At 42.3% G+C, this 21317-nt stretch overlaps 1 protein-coding gene across 2 annotated transcripts in view; it reads right to left on the reverse strand.

The window, feature by feature from the left end:
- The window catches only part of Pdk1 (pyruvate dehydrogenase kinase 1), a 28536-nt gene extending 9869 nt beyond the window's left edge, over positions 1-18667 (reverse strand). Inside the window, exons 1-8 of one of the 2 annotated variants that reach the window (XM_051184487.1) lie at positions 18353-18665; positions 16641-16782; positions 11538-11609; positions 8602-8786; positions 8290-8379; positions 6439-6516; positions 5088-5164; positions 3476-3574 (exon numbers count right to left, since the gene is read on the reverse strand). In XM_051184487.1, the coding sequence (XP_051040444.1) occupies positions 3476-3574; positions 5088-5164; positions 6439-6516; positions 8290-8379; positions 8602-8786; positions 11538-11609; positions 16641-16782; positions 18353-18548 (939 nt within the window). In that variant the 5' untranslated portion in view covers positions 18549-18665. Of the gene's footprint in view, positions 1-3475; positions 3575-5087; positions 5165-6438; positions 6517-8289; positions 8380-8601; positions 8787-11537; positions 11610-16640; positions 16783-18352 lie in introns of both variants that reach the window. The other variant, XM_051184488.1, reaches the window with a different exon arrangement.
- Positions 18668-21317: the final 2650 nt, after the last annotated feature.

The raw sequence follows: 21317 nt of genomic DNA on the forward strand, positions 1-21317 counted from the left end.
GCTGAGCAGAAGAGACTGTAGGACTATGAGAAGCAGCATATTACTAGAGGTTGACAGGAAATCTAAACCAGGGTAGGTGGTGAGGCCTGAACAACCTTTGCTTTGCAACCAACGAGGCAAACAATTGGTGGATTATATAAAGTACATAAAGTACCAAAAGATCGGAGTCCTTCAGGGAAAGGGAAAGAGGGATGGTGGAGAGAGAGATGGATCTTTTTTGTTTTGTTGTGTTTTGTTTGTTGGTTTTTCAAGACAGGGTTTCTCTGTATTGCTTTGGAGCCTGTCCTGGAACTCACTCTGTAGACCAGGCTAGCCTTGAACTCACAGAGATCAGCCTGCCTCTGCCTCCCAAGTGCTGGAATTAAAGGCGTGGGCCACCAACGCCTGGCTGGGGAGGTGGGTCCTAGGCAAGAGGAATAACATTCTGGAATCAACTACACTGAGAAAGATGTGAAAACAGGACAAGATGGCACTGTTTGACACAAACATGAACCTGAGCCTGTGCCAAGAAAAGATCATGAGAGAGATAAGAGGTGTTGAGAGGAAGGCTTACCTTCAGTGCAAACCGACACTTCTCAAAGCATCTAGCCTTGAGCTGCCACCCTACTCCACCCACCACCCCACCCCTCCCTGCTTTCCTGTTACCCAACACTGACTCTCTGAGCAAATTCATATGAATCCAGGCCCAGAGAAAGGAACCCTTCCTGACTCTGGTTTGTTTATTTTAAAATTGAAGCTGGATATGGCTTTACTGTTAAGAGCACTGAGTACTCTTATAGAAGACCTAGGTTTGGAACCACACTGTGGTTCACAATTATTCACAATTCTAGTTCCAGGGGATGCAGCAACCTCTTCTGAACCCTGAGGGCACCAGGCACAGAAACACACATGCAAACAAAACATCCATGCACATAAAATAAAATATACAACCTGAAAACGATTTTAGTATACACATTTCACACAATTCTTAAAGCAAATACACCAAATTGTTATATATTCATGAATAAATAGCTAATAAAGCCAAACAAAAATCCCACAGGAGACAGTATATGGAGCAGAGAAAGAATAATAAGTAAATAAAAATTGTAATTTTAAATAAATAATGGTAATTACTACCTTTGGGTGACAAAGAAACCAGAACAGAATACTGTGATAAGGAATAAATGAAGAAAAAAAATAATAACAATAGTTCCTTAAAAAATCTAAGAGATCCTGGAAATAAAAATTCAGTAGGAGAGCAGGGAGTCTGTAGCAGGAGAAGGGACTGGTGAGATGGCTCAGTGGATAAAGGCGCTGCTGTCAAGCCTGCTGATCTGATTTCAATCCTAGAACCCACACTGCCTGGAGGAGAGAACAGATTCCCAAGGAAACAGGGGGATGATGTTTAATATTGAGTATCAACCCAATAGGACCTAGACTCACCTGTGAGACAGTCTCTGGGCATGCCTGTGGGGGTATCTAGACTAGGTACTCCTACTCATGCTGGGGGGGGGGGTAAGAGCTAAATTAGGTACTTCTAGTCTTGCTCTGGGAGATTAGATTAGATTATTTTTGAATGCCTACAAGAGATTATCTTAAGATAACCGAGTATAAAAACCCATCCAAACCGTGACTAGCACCACTCCCTGGTCTTGAGCTGGCCTCCAAAGGAAAAGGCTAACTGAGTGCAGCCATTTCCTGATGATGGATGTGATGTGGCCATCACCAGTAGCTCCTCTGCCATCCCTTCCCCAGTACGATGGACTGTACCCTCTGACTATGAGTCAGAGCTAACCCTTTCTCTTTCAAGTTGCCTTTCCCAGGAGATTTTATCACAGCAACAGGGGAAGAAAATAAGACAAATGAGTTCAGAGATCCCAGGGAAAACAAAGGTCCACACTGACTCTTATCACAGAGAATTCCAGAACACAATCCAGAAAAGAGATCTAGGTAGGGACTTCAGTTAAAACAAAACCAGATCCCTAAAACCAACATACAAAGAAAGAGGGAACTGCAACAAACCTTCTGAACCTCAGGTTGTTCTAGAAGGGATAACCTGGATGTCACCAGCAAAGGACAGACCCTAAAGTCATTCTTCCAACACAGCACCAAGAAAAAAGAAAAAGGGTCACTCTGTCAGATCAGGAGCCTGAAGATGAACCAAAGGAGAAAAGCTTGTTCAAGAAAACACTTATTCTCATCCAGCCCTGCTCTCAGCCCCCACCCCACTGAAAGGCCAGTAGTATGAAACTAGCCACAGATAGCCTTTACTTGTTCTGACTGAGTCACCACTACCCTGCCACTATGAAGTCTTAGGTCCCATTGGACCTAAGAATACTCTGAAGGCTCTGAGGACATGGGCAAGCTAGAACAAGTAACAGGCTAACCAAAGAGTTTAGAAGAACACTGAGGGAATAAGATGGCCACGAGGTCTTGAAAAGCTCAACCATGAGAACCTAGAAGGCCAAACTCTGAGAGTTATGCTCCCATCCAGGAAAGCCTATAGAAGGCCTAAGATCTCCACCCCAGCTGACTGAGACCAGTCTGCACTCTGCACTCAGTTACTACACGCTTGGTAAACAGTGGTTTTTCAGGCTGAGTCTTGCCCTAAGAGATTCCATTTTAAGGATAGATGTGAAGGGCACCTGGGTGATATTTGGATGATAAATCTGAAGGTAACTGTTTGCATTGTTTTCTCAGTGTTGGTTTCATACATGGAATTGCAGGTTGCAGGTACCTGGTAATCCTGTCAACTGGCACTTGGGGCTGGGTAGGAAAGGCACACATGTTCCATTGCTACATTCAGGAGAGCTAAGGTCTCTACCAACCATCACAGGAAGCCACTGCATGCTATTTACAGTGTAAAATCCTCAGAACTAGCAATGCCAGAACACTCCTCAGAAATGCATTAAGCACAGAACTACTAAGACAAACTTCGAGCAGCATGCACAAACGGCTCTGTATGTCACCTGATGGTTTAAAATGAAGCACAATTAATCTAAGCAAACTGTGCTATCAAAGCAGGGAGGCAGGAAGGCCGAGCAGTGGGCCAGAGGGCAGGATCTCACAGCCTGCAGCTTTTATTCCCCGTGTGAGCTTAAACTCATCTCTGACCCTTAAGTTTCCACAACTACGAAACCAAGCTAAAATCACATGTGCTTCTGGGAAACTGTGATGAAGTGACACAAAGCAGACAGAAAGTACTGCTTAAAACGGAAGTGAGATTAACTTTCTCCATCATGCTGACAGTGCCCAAGCATTTGAGATTCCTCTCATCAAAATCTGTCTCCGGGTGTTCCTTCAGCCTGAATCACCTGGATTAAGGACCAGAATAGAAACAGACTCAGAAGATAATTCAATAATTTGCCAGATAAACAAAGTAAAGTACTTATTATCTAGTGGACTGAAATTCTTTCCCTTGAGAATAAATTATGTATTATAGAAATTAGACTTACATTATTTTTTGCAGGCCTACATATCCATTAAAAAAAATTACCTTCACAGTCAAATCCTCCTCGCCCAGCGTGACATGAACGTGAATCGGGGGATAGACGCCTTTGTCGGCATGATGCTCCATGGTTGCCCGCATTGCATTCTGAAATACATTAGGGTTACGTTAAAATACAGCTTCTTAAAAATCAACCAGGTACTTATATTTTTGCAACATATGAACATTATTTAAATTTTAAGTTTTCTTTGTCATTGGTTTGAAAGTAAAGGAATTTACACCATAAAATGTTTTGACCAGTTTTCTAAAAGATGCTGAGGCACAGAAGGCCAGCACTGTCTAAGCATGGTATAGTAACAGGACACATGGTGCTGAAGAAAAACAGATAAAGGCCAGAGGAAGTTTCGACTGAATATGGAATTGAGAGTGAGAGCCCTGGCCGCTGAGAACTGAGCAGACCTGAGGAGAGGAGACTGCACTGTTTCCACCAATCAGTTTAATACTAGGTTCCAGACAAAAGCCACTGTCATGGGCATTATATAAATATGTCACAGCTTATATAAAGTTTTAAGTATCATAGGGTAGACTCTTTACACAACTGAAATTTCAAGGGAAAAACATGGTCCTAACATGTTAAGGGCCAACTGTTTTAGCCACTGATGGATTTCTGTAGGTGTTAGGTGAATTCTTAATTTGTCAAAACAAAGTGTATTCTTCCACCCTTACTTTCTTAGCTTCCTATGTTTTAGTATGTTGTTCTTTCTTATTATTTTCTTTTTCTTTTGGATTTTCAGCCAGGGTCTTGCTATGCAACTCAGGCTGGCCTGTTGACTGCACCCTTCCTGCCTCACTTCAAAAGCCCTGGGACTATGGAGTTACAGGTGTGTGCCACTACACCTAGCCAGCCTGTTGTTATTTTGCATTACCCAACAGATAGCCATCTCTCTTGCTCTTCTGATCTCTTGCTGGCTGGAGATTGCACAACTAAAGGAGGAGGCAGTGCAGGCCTAATCTAGGATAGTCATTTTCAGCTGCAGGAACCAAGCGCAATAATCAACCACTTTCTTTCCACTAACAAGGGGGAGGGGGCACATGATTCGCAACATAACCAGAAAGCTTTCTGAATCTGTTATAAACAGTTCCCCAAGTCCAATATAAACAACTTCCCAAGGAAAAAAACAGAACAAAGGAATATTAGTGGGGCTGGCTCAAGGGTAGAAAGTTGGGAATTATTATTCTAAATATTTTGGTCTATGAAAATATGAATGTAATTTTACTAAGCATCTATTGCATGCTATGCTATTATGGCCACTCAGTTCACCTTTCCCAATCTTCACACGTTTCCCTGGGGAATATCACCCTAGTTTCAAAGAGGACACTAAGGTTCAGAGAGGCTACATCATCTGCCCAAGGTCACATGTTAAGCAACAGAACAAAGACTCAATCCTGGTCTCTGACTCCAGGGTCTGTGTATTCCTCTGTATGTAGGCACCCATCTGTCCATCTGTATAGACACAGGCCATTTCCAGCTAAGTGGCATGATACTGACATGAAATGCATATCTGAATGACACAGGAAGTGCACAGGAATATGGTTCTTAGAACAGATTCCTAAGCTCAGGGAAGGACTGGTAAGAGTTATGTAATACTATGTTACAAACCTTGAACAGTTCAAACACCATGTGATAGAGATGGGATGGAACATAAACCACTTGTATTGTCTGTCCTGGTGAGATCGCTACAGAGCAGAAGAGAAAAATATGAAAGTACAGAGAGATGCGCTTAGAGCATTCTTAAGACTAAACTGGAGCGATGCGGAGAAAACATTAGCTATGGAGGACGGCACTGGGGAAGGTGGGGGACTTTCACACCATTGCTTCACTGTCTCAGAGCCCTTGAGCCCTGTACTCACACTCACAGATGATGAGGACAAGAGTCCTGCTGCTATTCCTCAATCTGATGTAAGAGGTGAGCCACCCGTCCTCCTATGCTTTTCTATGACAGCAAATGTTAAAAGAATTCAATCTTCAGGTAGGAGTATACTTCCTAAGATGGACATCTTAGGGGAAAAAAAGTTTCACCTGGGTCAGCACTGTCTATTTTATTTCAGATATTTCTACTGATACAGCACTGGGCTAAAAAAATAAAACCTGCATCATTTCTCAAGGGGTATGTGTATATAACACAGGCCTCTGGGAGAATACTATGACCAATAAGTAACTAGACTATAAACCAAACTCTCTTCTGGACCCTCCCACTGGGAAACACGAATGGGATACCTTGAAACTGGCCATGCAGCACAAGCTCCCAAACTCTCACCTGTGCCATGTGGTTCTTCCTTATTGGGTGGCACCCATCAGAAAATCAGAGTGGCAGGAAACCACAAGCATGTCTACCTCCACTAAGTAGCTACGCCACTGCTCCTCTCTCAGAGGTCCAGAGCACAGCTTAGTTTAAAGCCTATTGAGATGTATTTCCTCCATCACCTCCCCAAGGAGAGGCTTCCTTGTTAAACTACCATCACCAGTCTCCTTCCAAAAACCCTGAACCCTTTCTCCAAAGGCAGGGTAGAGAGACCATCAGAGAGAAACGGACTCTCAAACAGATGAGAGGCTTCCTTTGTCTTTCACATGCCCAGTCCTCTGACTTCAACAATAAAATAAAAACCAACTTACAGTTCAGGAAGTAGAAAAAGGATCAACTTTGCTATGAGGTATACACAAAAATTAAATATAATTTTGTTATTATTTTTTCTCACTGTCTCTGAAAAAAATAGCAACAAATCAAAATTATCAGTTTAAAATAGGGCAAAAATAAAATGCCAAAACATCTGTCCAAAGAATCAAACTAACTGTGTAATAAATGTAGATGTGCAATGCACACATGTCTCCTGCATTCACACTCAGTGAAGAAGCTGATGGAAGAGTCCATTACTGTTCAAGCCAACCTCAACTTGCTCCTTGGTCGTCAGAACACCCATTACTGAGGACAGACGCCACCAGGCAGGCTTACCATTTAGTTCTTCAAGTTCTAGTTCAGGAGAGTTAACATAATACAAATCACAAAGCCGCCTAGCATTTTCATAGCCATCTAGTGTGAATCAAACAAAACAAAGAAGCATTAAATAAATTTACTTCCGTCTCATGCAACAAGAGGCCAACAGCAATGACAAATGAAAACTTAAAATTCTCTGCAGAAGAAAATATACTTTAACAATCTTAGTGAGGGGAAAATCTTTTATGTGACAAAACCCTTTGAGCTGTGAGAAAATAATGACAGAAAGGGCCACAAAAACTTTAAAATATCAGTATGGAAAAACATACCGTAAACAAAGCAAAAGAAAAACAGCAGACTAAAGAGATTATTTATACATTAAATATATAAACATATATATTTACATTAGACATTTGTTTCTGAGACATCCCAAAAACAGTTGGTAAAGGTTTAAGAAATCGACACCTTTACTATCTCTTTATGGGGAAACACTGAAAATGTAAATGCATAAAAATGTTTTTAATTCTAGGATTCATTATTATTGTTGTTGTTGAGGTAATGGTCTTACTGTGTAACCGTGCCTGGTTTGATCTCAAATTCCCTGACTAGCCCTGAACTCACAGAGATCCATGTGCCTCTGATACCTGAGTGCTGGGATTAAGGGTGTGCAACACCATGCCTGGCAAGTCTAAGATTCTTGCAAATCATTATATATGTAAGGATGCTCACTAAAATACTGTGAGTTACAGGAAGGAAAAAATGAAAACAGCCTAAGTATATATTACAAAAATAATAGATTATAGCACTGCATTACATTTTACAGAGCCACTCAAACGCGGGCTATGTCCATATGGCTGTGAGTTTATAGCAAAATATCTGAAACACTCCATTTTTTAAAAAGCAACAAACACTGTGATTGAATAAATGACTCAACTGTTAAGAACACAGGCTACTAGCCACGTGTGGTGGTGCTTGCCTTTAAAACCAGCGTTCAGGAGGCAGAAGCAGTTGGATCTCTGAGTTCCAGGTCAGCCTGGTCTACAGAGTGAGTTCCAGGAAAGTTGGGGATACACAGAGAAACCCTGTCAAGGGGGAAAAAAGAGCAAAGGTTGATTTTGCAGAGGACCTGGGTCCAATCCCCAGTATCCACATGGCAGCTCATAACCATTTTTATTTCTAGTTCCAGAAGATCACATGCCTTCTTCTGGCCTCCCAGAGCACCAGGCATGCACATGATGTACTGGACGCAAAACACCCATAAACTTAAAAACAAAAACCATAAAACAACTTATATAGGGATATGCATGTGATGTCAATAAAAAAAATGCTTGATAAGATGCAAATTAAAATGCAATGAACTTTCACTCCTAAAACCAGGACCTAGAAAGGCCAGAGTCAGAACCTGAATATTTTGTTACATTAATTTTCTGATATGTGTGAATATTTGTGGGCATGTGCATGCCAAGGGGCACATAATGGAGGTCAGAGGGGCAACTTTCAAAAATTAGTTTTCTCCTTACAACTAGGGAGTTCTGGAGATCAAAGTCAGGCTTTAAGGCTTCGAAGCAAGTGTCTTTACACACTGAGGCATCTCAGTGGCTTTTTCAGGAGGGATGGGGGGAAGATTTGAATTTTCTGAAGCAGAGCAGATAAATATACTTACTGATATAACCAACTTTACTAATAGAGATTCTGTCAGGAAGGCATTACCTTACACACTGCATAATTCATGTCATGAAGTGATTTCCAAATCTAATGTTTATTCCTACATTTTATCTCATGATACAAGCAGTAGTTCTAAGAGGGAGGAACAATACTCAGTCCTTTAATTATTTCTGCATCCTTCTAAGAAAGGACAAATATACTTACCTTTAATGACTTCGACTACATCGCAGTTTGGATTTATGCTTCCAATGTGTTTTCGATAAGATGGACTTCCTTTTCCACCAAACAATAAAGCTATCAAAAGTGAAAAGCCAAACAAAGTAAGCACATTTACCTAACACTCCTTTCCATATCCAAACAATGTTTCTCTAAATGGTACCAACAGTAGGACAAATATTTTCCTTAAGGGTAAAGATGATATTTTAAAGTCAATAAAACGCCTTCTTTGTATAGCAGTAATGGTCACTTTCGCTACTCACATTAACTAGCTACTTCTTTCAATTTTGGGGCACTTACAGTGCTGGTTGAGTAACATTCTAATTGAAATGCGACTCATGTAGAATCGATCCAAAAAGTACTGGACATTTTGACTGGTGACAGGATCCACCCCGAAGCTCTCCTTGTATTCGGTCACACCCTGGGCCATGGTTGGAATGACATCATTGTGCCGGTTTCTGATCCTTATCACTGTGTCTGTAAATCTAAACAAACCTCTCTGTCAAAACATCCAAATATTTTGACAAGTGACTTTAAGATACAAGCTGCAGCTACAAAAAGCACTAGTTCAGAGAAAGGAGCGCCAGCGGTCAGTGAAGGCTTTCCTACACTTGTTTAAATACATTTCAGGTCATAAAATACACGAAATCTACAAGCACAGGACCTTCAAATATAAAACTTCCACAATTCTTGGATTCCCATAGGGCTGCCAAACTACTGTGAAATGTAAGGGTTTCCCTTGTCCATTGTTATCTACGCATCTGAGGCACACTAATGAGGACAGCATTCCAGAGACACCCTGCCAAGGAAAGGGCCCTTGCTTCCACAGAAAAGCTCCACAGTGAGTCAAGATGCATAAGACAGAAAAGTCAACTGTGGATCTTCTCCCTAGAGTTCAAAGAGAGAAGAAACCACTAGGAACAGAAAAGCAAAACAGAATCCTGATTTCATCTACCCTGAACTTACAAAGTAAGTTAGAAAAAGAAAAGTGTTGGATTAAAAGAGATTTTTGAATCATGCTGTCTTATTTCTGTCAATTTAAGGAATAAGATAAAACACAGAAGTCTTAATTGTGATGTAACAAAACCAATCTCCTAACCTAGCCATTACTAAATTCACAGTTCCAAGTGATTGCTTTCCCAAGACATCAGCTTAAGTACTGTTTAACTTAGTCCAATGGTTTTCTCACTGCTTAAAACACTCTTGGAATTCTTAGTTGGTAATACACTTCAAAAGCAAGCTATTAAGACAAATTAAAATTTTTAAAAATTCCTCAAAAACAATCATCAACTGGAAATTACAATCTCCTCCTTATTTGTTTCTTTCTTTAAAACAAAAACTGCTGAGCAGGATAGAGCAATTCACCCACAATACCACACAGAGGCTGAAGCAGGCAAATCACTGTGGACTAGAAGACAGGCTGGGCTACCCAGTGATTTCCAAGAAAGTCTCAGCCACACATAAGACCCTGTCTCAGAATACAAAAACTGGCCTGGGTGAGACAGCTCAGTTGCTAAGGTACTTGTTGCACAAGCATAATGACCTCAGTTCAATCCACACAAACTCATGCAAAAAATGCCAAGCATGGTGGCACACATTTGTAATCCCGGTCCTGAAGAAATAGATAGGATTCCCGCCTGGAGTTCATTGGCCAACCAATCTAGCCTAATTGACACTCTAAGCTAAAAAACCTCATTTCAAAGTAGGCAGTTGACAAGCATTCTACATGCCAACAATGGACTTTGTCCTCTGGCCTCCACAAATGCACAAGAACCTGTACATATGCATGAAAATGTACAGGCATTCATAATTTTTAAAAGAATATAGACTGATGGAGATGGCACACGACTTTAATCCCAGATCTCAGAAGGCAGAGGCAGGTGGATCTGTAAATTTGAGGTCAGTCTGCTCTACAAAGTGAGTTCAAGGACAGCCAGAGCTGCAACACAGACAGACCCTGTCTTGAAACCTGCCCCACCAAAGGAATATAGATGATGGATGTTTTCAAAAGCTTCTACAGTAGCAATAGCATTTATAGATTCTTTTATCATTTACTTTTTGCTTTGTTCCTGGTCCCACCATTTACTAGCTACAAGACCCCACACCACAACCCTCTTTGTGCATAAATGCACTATCTCAGTAGACTTGTTTTAAATACTAAATTACATCACTCACCTAGAGAGTGATTTTCTGATGAATATTACTTTCAAACCAAAAGCATGTTTGAAAAATGCAGTAGTGCCATTCCTTTTAAAGGCTGGTCCAAAAAAAAAAAGCATGACAGATTGTGAGGACAATGGTCTTTATACTCTAATAACATTCATTACAAGCAGATAACTGCTACATAACCAGCTGGGTCTATCAACACTGGCATCTAGGTTATGGAATTGAACAAAGGCTTTAATTATTTTATAAATCACAGACCACAGAAACCCAGAGCTATTTCTTTCTTTTTGTTGTTTTGACTTTTCCAGACAGAATTACTCTGGCTATCCTGGAACTTACTCTGTAGACCAGGCTGACTCTGTGGACCAGGCTGACCTCAAACTCAAGAGGTTCACCTGCCTCTGTCTCCCAAATGTGGGATTAAAGACATGCAACACCACCACCCCAGAGCTATTTCTTAAGAGCCCTTCTAGAAAACAAAGAAGCATAAGCAATAGCCATGTTTCAAAATTAAAGACCTTACATAAAAAAATATAGACTTGTAAGCTTTTATTTAAAAATAGAAAATTTCCGATTATCGGGGTAGCTTCTGCACACATCAATGAGCAGAGGGTGGCTGTCCCTTTAGAACTGACATGCCCTCCCCAGGACAAGAGACCTGGTGACATGCGCGGCACATCCATATTTTCACTGATCATCACATCTTCTTATGGTAAAGAGGGATGTGGAACGTGGTTTATAATGTCTCGTTGTCCTCAGTATCTGTGTGGGCTGCTACAAATTAATAGAGTAACTATGCTGTAAGTAAAAGAAGCCTCAGTGTTAATCAGTTTCCTTAAAGTGGGCCAATGGCAAATTCAGCTAACCACATTTACACTTTAATATGGCATTTAAAGAATATAAAATCTGGGCAGAGGCAGGTGCATCTCTGTGAGTTCTCTGAGTTCAAGGCCAGCCTGATCTTCAAAATGAGTTTTAGGACAGCCAGGGCTACACCAGGAAACCCTGCCTCAAAAAAAATGTTATATATAAAATATGTATTCAGAATAGGATCAGACAATTATACTTACTCATAAATAGTCTTAGCATCTTCAGCACTTTTGTCCTTAAAATCAAGCAGCTCCTGAAGACTCTGGATATACCTAAATCACAAATCAGAGAGCTGAATTTTAGCACAAAGGGTATTTTTAATATCTTGTAATTTTAAATTTAGAGTACTCCTATAAATTATGTTTGAAGTAGGATTATGTTTTTCTTTTCTTTTTTTCCATTCTTTTTGTGGGGGGGGGGCAGACATATACCATCAAGCCCTGCTTCAAGTGGGACTGGGGATCAAATCTGGGCTTTTTGCATGCTGATCAAGCGTTCTATTAGCTGAACTACATACTGGTCCTGAAATAGGATTTTTACACACATTAGCATTTGTGAGATGGTTCAGTGGTTAAGAGCACTTTCTGCTCTTCCAGATAACACAAGTTCAGTTTCTAAGCACCCACAGAACACAGCTTACAACCATCAGCGCCTCCAGCTCCAGGTGACTCAATACCCTCTTCTGGTCCATAGAAAAGATAGACAGACAGACAGACAGACAGACAAACAGACACACACACACACACACATCTCAAAAAAAAAAAAAAAAGAAAGAGAGAAAGAGAGAGCGAAAAGAAGGAAGGAAGGAAAGAAGGAAGGAGTGAACACATATTTTACCACTGAAATTACAGATAAGGGCCTGGCATGGTAGTGCATGCCTTTTGGCCAAGAACTTGGAAAGCAAATAGATCTCTGTGAATTCAAAGCCACACTGGTCCACACAGCAAGTTCCAGGACAGCCAGAGGTAAACAGTGAGACTCTGTCTCATAAACAAAAACCAATAATCAGATGTTGTAGAATATTTGTTTACACTGTAAAGATGTGTCTCTTCTTCAGGCACCTTCTGATTGGTTTAATAAAGAGCTACATGACCAATAGCTAGGCAGGAGAGAACAGGTGGAACTTCTAGGCAGAAGGAGAGATAGGAGGAGGAGTCTAGGTGCATAGAGTCACCAGAAGACACAGGGAAAACAGGATGTATAGTATAATGCACTGGGCAGAACGTACATCAATATACATGGGTTAATTTAAGTTATAAGAACAGGCTGAAAACAAGCTGAGATTTCATAATTAATAAATCTCTGTGCTGTTATTTGTGAGCTGGTGACCCAAAGAGAAATCCAACTACAACTGATAAGGAGTTGGAGGGTGTAGTTTGGTGGTAAAGCATTTGCCCAGTATTTGCCCCTCAACACACACAAAAGCATAGGTCAGTAGGTCAAATTTGAGTTAAGAGTTAAAGATTTACATTCTATCTTTCACACCCCTCTGCATATTAGACTATAAATACTGCATCATGAGAACTAAACTGTTACTACTAACAATGATCTGGGTAAATGCTTGTCTTAGTCACAGAAAAATTAGGGGTATACCTTGCTCTAAGAATCTAAACTTAAGTGTAAGTGGTTGTGTTTTAAGTCCTTAATTATGAGTGAGTTAGAAACCAGCCTGGTCTACAAAATGAATTCCAGGACATGCTCCAAAGCTACAGAGAAGTCTCAAAAAAACCAAAAACCAACACTAAAACAAAGCAAAAAACCCTTAATTATAAATGTTTAGGTCCAGTCAATAAGTACTTACTGAAATCCTACAACCTACCATATAGAAAACAGGAAAGTAATTAAAATGTAAGATTTTAATTTACCCAACAATTCAAGGCAGATGAGCACTTTAAGACAAAACAAAAAAGGGCAAAGAACTTTCTCAATATCATACAGCTATAAATAAGGGCCACCGCAGTGCTGGGGCTGAAAACACCTCCACAGCCATTAGGGTACCTCTACAGTCTAAGTCCTGCACAATGTGCCTGGAAGCACCTCACACTGCCCCAACTCTGCAGGGACAGGGGAAGGAAAGGACCAATAACATCTGACAGCCCCTGTGCTAGCCTGACATTGGACCTCACTGTATTCAAAACCCCAGAGATTCTCACAGCTGTGGTAGCATTGGCAAGAAAACGTCTTTTTTAGACCAAGAAAATGGTCCTTAGGAGATATTTAAATCTCTCCCTCTTACGAGGCAAAATCAGACTTGAAAAAGCAGGATAATCTAGTTTTCCTGAACTGTAAAGAATGGGAAAGGCTTCCTTAGAAGATTAAATTTTCTCCTGTGTATCCCATGGTACTGTCTGAACCACTTCCTCACTTAACCACATGAACTAACCTCTGGAGACAAACACATAGCAGTCATTCTTCTTTTGCTTCTCTCTCTCTCTCTCTCTCTCTCTCTCTCTCTCTCTGTGTGTGTGTGTGTGTGCGTGTGTGTGTATGTTTGTGTGTTCCTTCAGGCCAGAAGACCTTGACACACCCCCTGGAGCTGGAATTAGCCTGACCTTGGCCCTCAGGAAGAGCAATAAACACTTTTAAACACTGAGCCAACTTTCCAGGCTCTTGTTTATCTTCTTGTGAACTTATTTTTAATTATGTGTACACATATGTTGGGGGAATATGTGCACATGTAAGTACATGAGTCCTCAGAGTCCAGAGGAAGGTGTTGGATCCCTTGTAGCTGGAATTACAGGTAACTGGGAAACCCCCAATGTGGGAACTGGGAGTATAACTGTAATTCCTACAAATAGCAAATTAGCCTTTCCATTAATCATAATTGGGAAATGTTTTGCAATTACTTCCCCAAATACACACTTAATGCTTGATTCTGGACATGCTCACAAACAAAAAATTTTGTATAATATTTTTCCCCTAGCATGGCAGCTGGCAGCTAATGATTTTAATTCCAGTACTGGGAAGGCAGAGGCAGGAGGATCTCTGTGAGTTCAAGGCCAGCTTGGTCTACATAGTGTGTTCCAGGCTATCCAGGAATACACAGAGACCCCATCTAAAAAGAAAAACAAAAACAAAAAACAAACAAATAAAAAGAAATTGGCTTATAGCTGAACACCTGTTATCCCAGTTCCAAGGAGGTAGAGGCAAGAGAATCTCTACATGTTCAATGTCAGCCTGGTATGTACCATGAGCTCTAGGCTGCCCAGGACAGCCTCCCAAAATAACAATAAGGATCAAGAATCAGAAAGATGGCTCAGTGGGTAAAGGTACCAGCCCTCAAGCCTGCCTAACAAGGTAGAAGGAGAGAACTGATTCTTGCAAGTTATTCTCTAATCTCCACAGGAATTTGGGTACATGGGCTTGTTCTCGTTCTCTCTCTCTCTCTCTCTCTCTCTCTCTCTCTCTCTCTCTCTCTCTCTCTCTCTCTCAAACACACACACACACAGAGAGGGGGGTGGAGAGGCAGAGAGAGGATATTTAAAATATAATTTAAAACAAAGTCAGTAACACTTTAAAATTAACAAATAGGCTATGGTGATACATGCCTATAATCCCAGCAGTAGAGAGGAGAAGACAGGAAGAATGTCTCAAAATAAATAGATATTAAAAAGAAAGGATTCTATTATCAGGCTATATATAAAGCTTCTATTATCAGGCTAGAGAAATGGCTTCAGTGGTCAAGAGAACTTCCCGCTCTTCCAAAGGACCTGGGTTCAGTTTTCAGCACCCACATCACAGCTCACAACCATCTATAATTTCAGGTCCAGGGGATCCGATTCCCACTTGTGGCTTCCACAGGCACCAGGGACACCATTGGTGCACTGATATACATCTAGGCAAAAATACCCATACACATTTTTAAAAAAAAACTTTTAAATTTAAAAAATTGTATTATCATTATGGGGATACTGAAAGGGAGAAAGTGATCAATGCACACCATCATGATGAACACATTAATACAGATGTTAATAAATAGCAGAATAAGAGTTGTGGCTTCTGCGATTTTTATTGTTTGAAAAAGGATCTCACTTAGAGGAGTCTGGTCTAGAACCTGCTGTGTAACCAAGCTTGACCTCTGCCTCCACTTCCCAAGAATACTGCCATTACAGGCAGTCACCACTGCTGGTTTCCGCAGTGCTGGGGCTGAGGGCAGGACCTAGTACACGCCAGCAATCACTCTATCAACTACACTACATCTCCATTCCTTAGCCTGTATAATTTATAAAAAGATGTTCTTCGCCAAAATACACTGGCTTTATAATAAAATACATGCAGCCCTAAATATATGTCATCATTCTGAAGACACCACGGCATAGCAGCAGCAGTAGCAGCAGACACATCTGGACTTGAAACCCAGGACTCCTCTCTCGTGCTTACACCCAGACAAAGGACTGTATAGTGTCTTAGCTTCCTCACCAGTAAAAGCAGTGGATCACACCTACGAGACATGGTTAAAAGACTAAAAAGAAATGTATATATGTATATAGCCACCAGCAAAGGGTGGATATTTTTCTCATTAGAATATAACACTCCTGCAGAGACACTGACATAAATCTTGAACTTAGTATTTCTGTGCAGGCCTGATTGTTTTTTTCAAAACCAAGGAATTTATTTTTAAACCAAGGGATTTTAATCAAGTAAGGTATTGAGAAGACAAGACATACAGAGACCAGGGGAATGCCTTGATTGCCTTAAGATTCTACTGAAGAGCATGTGCAGGGCAAGAGAGGTGGCCCAACAGTTAGGAGCACTTGCTGCTCTAGGGGAGGACTCAGATTGGGTTCCCACCACCCACGTAAAGCAGCTTACAACTGCCCATAACTCTAGCTCCTAGGGATCTGTGCCCTCTTCTGTCTGGATTCCACAGGTACCACACACACACACACACACACACACACACACACACACACACACACACCAAAATAAAGACAGAGCATGGGCATGGTGGTACAAACCTTTAATCTCAGCACTTGGGAGGAAAAATCAAACAGATCTTTTTGAGTCTGAGACCAGCCTGGTCTACATAAAGTTCCAGGCCATCTGGAACTACAAGCTAAGACCCTATCTCAAATAAATAAAGTAATCTAGAACACTTGGAAGACAGAGACAAATGGACCTCTCTGAATTTGAGGCCATCCTAGTCTATATATACAGTGAGTTCCAGGCCAGGAGGAGCTATATGAGACCCTGTCTCAAAAGCCAAAGAAATAAAAACCAAGTAATAAGTAAAACTACTTTCTTTAACCTTGAACAAAGTCCACAAGTCCACTGAAACTGTAAACACAGGATGGGACTCTTACCAACTTTGTACCAACTGTACTGATGGAGTCCTGAGAAGATTGTCTGGAAGAAGGCTTATTTCCTTCATTATATTTGCCAATCTAACAGGCAACTCTTGTCGCAGAAACATAAATGAGGTCTTTTCACAAGCATTTACTGATCCTGAAACAAAGCACAGTGGAAAAGGTATTAAGTAGAAGGCACAAACTATCAGGAGCCAGGAAGTGAGGGGAAAGGGAAAGGAGTAGCTTGGGAAGGCCATGATGGTAGAATTACCATGGAGAGAGGAAGGGGCTGGGAAGCAAAGATATATCCAGGCAAGGTTGAGCTAACTGGTCTAAAGAAACCCTAACTTCAGAAAGACCCTTCAATTCCTGACATTCAACCATTCAGTGGGTACTTTGTTAAACTTTGCACTTACTATCCACTTTAGGATTAAGACAAATTGGATGTGACTGCTTTAAGGCGGGGGGGGGGGGGCTATGAGTAGAGGTGAGAAAGGCTCATTCTCTGTGCCCACTGCTGCTACCCTTTAGAAACTCTGACCCCTGACTCTGGGTAAATTTTGATCAGGTAGGTCAAGATTGACTAGACACAAACATCAATCACCACAATGGAACCAGTACAAACAAGGTTTTCAGGTAACAGGAGGCAAAGGCCACCAGCACCAGTCAGCAAGCACCAGGTAGAACCTACTCAATTGTCTGATTCCTGGGAAATTCACCTGCCCTTCTCCACTCTTGTATCCGGATGTTTGGCAGAATAGTTGGTAAGTATCCATGCCATGGCAAGCAGCTTCACTTAAACTAAAGTCTTATTTCAGCAACCCGTTTAAAACTAATATAATCTTGCAGATGAAACCCTAGCAGAAACAATCCTGTCAATAGTAGGTTTGTTATTAAAGAAAGCATCTTGCAAAAGTTTAATGGCATATCCATGAACAAGGTGAACATCACTGCACCACAGTACAGGCATTTAAAAACAACAGCAAAAAAACAGAGCCTTGCTTACTCCCTTGAAAGACAAATACAAGAAAACCACCTGTGACTGCAAACCACAATTTTAAGATAAAGCACCCAGCCATGCCACGTATCTCTCATGCCTGCCAACCATATTATAACGTGACAATACGACGCAGAGATAACTTTTTCTACTCCAGAACTTTTGGATTTCAATGTAAGAATTTATATTAAGCATTTTCCTTGTCCCTCTCATTACTCCGGATGAGAAGTCAAAGGCCTAATTCTGCAGTTCCTTCTGCAATTCACAGACAAGATCAGGCACTTTACACGTGCTTGGGGCTGACTGATGAAACGAACTTGCTCTCGGTGGAAACACTGGCGAGTAAAGAACTGGGCCAGTAGTAACTTGTTTTCCTGCCATCACGCCACTCTAGACGATCATCGACGTGCTGGCATTCAACCTTGCCTCTGCCGAACGCCACCCTCAAAGCAGTGTGCGCTCTGGCCTTGAACCTGTGCAAGACTCCCCGGAAGACACCGGGTCCGCAGCTCATACCTGCGCACGTGCGCGGAAGGCTGCAGCCCACGGGGGCCCCCGCTTTGTTTCCCCCCTATACTACGGTCTCAAGCTCCGGTTACGTGCCTGGCCTGCCAGCGCCCGCACCCTCCGGGAAGGAAGGAAGCACCTAAGACACAGGGGAGGCGACAAGAGGAAGTAGGGGTGCGCTTGGGAGGACGGAGCCCGCACACGGAGGCCTGGCCGCCCTCACCGAAGTCCAGGAACTGCTTCATGGAGAGCGGCGACGGCGAGAAGCGCGCGTAGAAGTCCACCTGGCCCGGAACGCCGCGCTCCGTCTCCGGCCCGGGGCCCGAGGCCGAGGCCGAGGCCAGACTGCGGCTGGCACTGGGGACCCCGCAGCGCGGCCTGACTCCCCGGCCGCCTCGGAGCAGCCCTGCCAGCCTCATACCGAGCCCTGCCGGCGGAGCCGAGCCCCCGGCACCAGCCTGCCGCTCTGTGCCGCAGCCCGGGCGCTACGTGCGGGACGTGGCGGGCCGCGGGGGCGGGGAGCTGCTGTCAGAGCCGGGGCCACCGCCCCCTCGCTGGAGCCACGCCCTCGTGGGCGGAGCCCCGAGAGGATGGAGGCGGAGAGGAAAAAACAGGGAGCCCTAACCCACGCCCCTCGCTGACGCCACGCCCTCTGCGAGCGTGTCCTCGAGAGGACGGAGGCAAGGAGGAGAAAACTGGGAGCCCTAGCCACAGCCCCTCGGTGAATCCACTCCCACTCTGGGCGGATCCCCGGGAGGACCGAGGCAAGAACGGGAAATGCCGAATGCAGCTCAAACCAGCCGGGTGGAGGGGCCGAAACCACTGGCGACGATTTTGGCTGGCACTGGGGAAAACGGCTCAGTGAAGATTTTGCTGATTCCCAGGAGCCCGCTGTTATCTAACCGGATAGTACAGTCCGGATCGCACTTTGGTGCACCCTTTTCTCACGCCCACTTTCCTACTTCTCCCTCCCAGTCTCAGCCAAAAGATGCTAGGACCTGCATGGTCGCTGGCAGTGAACCTATTCCAGAAATGTCCCTGAATCATGCAAGCCCCACGATTTACATGTGAAGACTCCGGAGAGCTTCGAGAGCTTACGCTAGCCAGTTGTAGAAGAGTTGAACTTGGGGATATATCTCTAAATAATATCGCAATGACCACAGTCCCCCGAAGAGCACATAGGCAGCCCACCTTGAAGCACTTTCTGGAAGCAATCTTACACAGTACTTTAAACCTCTCTCCACTCTCTGCCTTTCGGTTAGCTCGTTGTCTTAAAGTCACAATGTGTCTGCTCCACCTTTTCAATGTCTAGATGGTGAATATAGAATTAGAGCACATTTGATATATAATCCCACAGAACTGCATGGGTCTGCAGTTCCTCCTTAAAAAATGACTTGTTTTCTCCGCTGCTACTTCCCCATACAATGCCCCAACATTTGCTATGTCTTAGGTGCAAGAAAAGTGTTGTTTTGAGTGTATGTTGTAGGAATTCAGCAGAATTGCTGTATCTGAGGTAGACATTAGACTGAATAGTTTTCACTGTATCCCTGGTAAACATTAGAGTGACTAGTTGTTTTCTGGAAGTATTTTGGCCTTGAAGAATCATTGTGAGAACCAGTAAAGAATCTTTGTGGAAAACAGTGATTGTTTTCCATGGTTTATAGAATTATCTGAAGGGGCATTGCAGCCTTCCCATGACTTTGGTTAGAAGATGCCTCTGGCATATCTGAGGCTCTTGGATTATTGTGTATTGCAAATGAATTCACAATAAAGGACTAAAGTCATGAAAGCATGTGATGCTCTCTTTTAGAGAGATACATAAATTAGATTAGGGACCTTGGTATGAGGAAATACTTTACCCAAAAACCAACCTTGTGTAACAATCAATAAATGCACCTTGGTACAGCTCTTCAGGGTTCATTCCATCAGAGAGGCTAGACCTTCCTGCTGCCACATTGGTCTTAAAATTTCATCTTGGAGTGCCTTCTTTCCTCAACTGACCCCACGACACAAAAAACACCCCAATAGGTGTGAAGTTTATCAAATATGAAAAGTACAGGCAGAGAGATTAACACTTCATAACTGTAGCAAGAAAAATAAAAGACTCAGAGATAGATATTGAGGTTCAAGCTTCAAGCTGAAGATCAGAAAAACAAAACATCCAGCCACTAGTTCTTACCTCTATCTCAGCTCAGACCAAAGGGGCGAAACTCAAACTGATCCAGACTTCATTGCTCCTCAGATTCATTCAGACTACTATGCTGTCCTCTTTGTGGCTAGAGATGTCAATGTCTTCCTATTCTCAATGTGGCTGGAGAATAAATGCCAGCTCTGAGACCCTGATCCTGTCTTAAATACCTCTCATGAGTCCTGGGATTAAAGGTGTGAGCTCTGTTACTCTTTTATACTGGTTCAATATCATGTAGGCCTGGGTGGCCTTGACCTCAAATCCATCTGACTTTGTCTCCTGAGTCCTGGGATTAAAGTTGGATGCCACCACTGACTGACCTCTGTAGCTTGTGGCTGACTTTGTTTTCTGAATCCCCAGGCAAGCTTTAATAAATCATAAATAAAATGTCACCACACACAACTGTATGCTGCTCACTCTTGGGTTTTTAAAAAACAAATAATGAAGACTAGGGGAATAGCTCAATTGGTAGAATGCTTGCCAAGTATGTCCAAAGCCCTGGGTTCCATCCCCAGCATCACAAGGAAGAAAAGAAAACCTAAACATTGTGTGTTGGCTATGTGCCCTTGTGCCAGTGTCTTAATCTCTTTGACTCTCAATCTAGTTACCTAGGAAAGGTACAACATGTGTCTTCCTAAGTTATTGTAGCATAAATCACATACTGATATATGTTAACACAATGCCCAGAACATACTAAAAAGCTAGTAAATAGCATCTCATTTTATGAGAACCATTCACATATATGGTGTGCTTGTTAGAGACTTTTCCAGAGGTTTAGGAGAAAATTAAAAGTTGAATATTAAACACCATTCAGTTGGCCTCCTATCTGTTTCCTTTTTTTTTTTTTTTTTTCCCATTATTTTGAATATGGGTGTTTTGCCTGTATCTTTGTGTACCATGTATGTGCTGTGGATGTCCCCAGAAATGAAATTCTGGATCATTGTGAGCCTCCATGTGGGTGCTGGGACAAAACTCAGGTCCTCTACAAGAGCAGCAAGTG

Source organism: Phodopus roborovskii, unplaced genomic scaffold, assembly GCF_943737965.1.
Source record: "Phodopus roborovskii unplaced genomic scaffold, PHOROB, whole genome shotgun sequence".
NCBI lineage: Eukaryota > Metazoa > Chordata > Mammalia > Rodentia > Cricetidae > Phodopus > Phodopus roborovskii.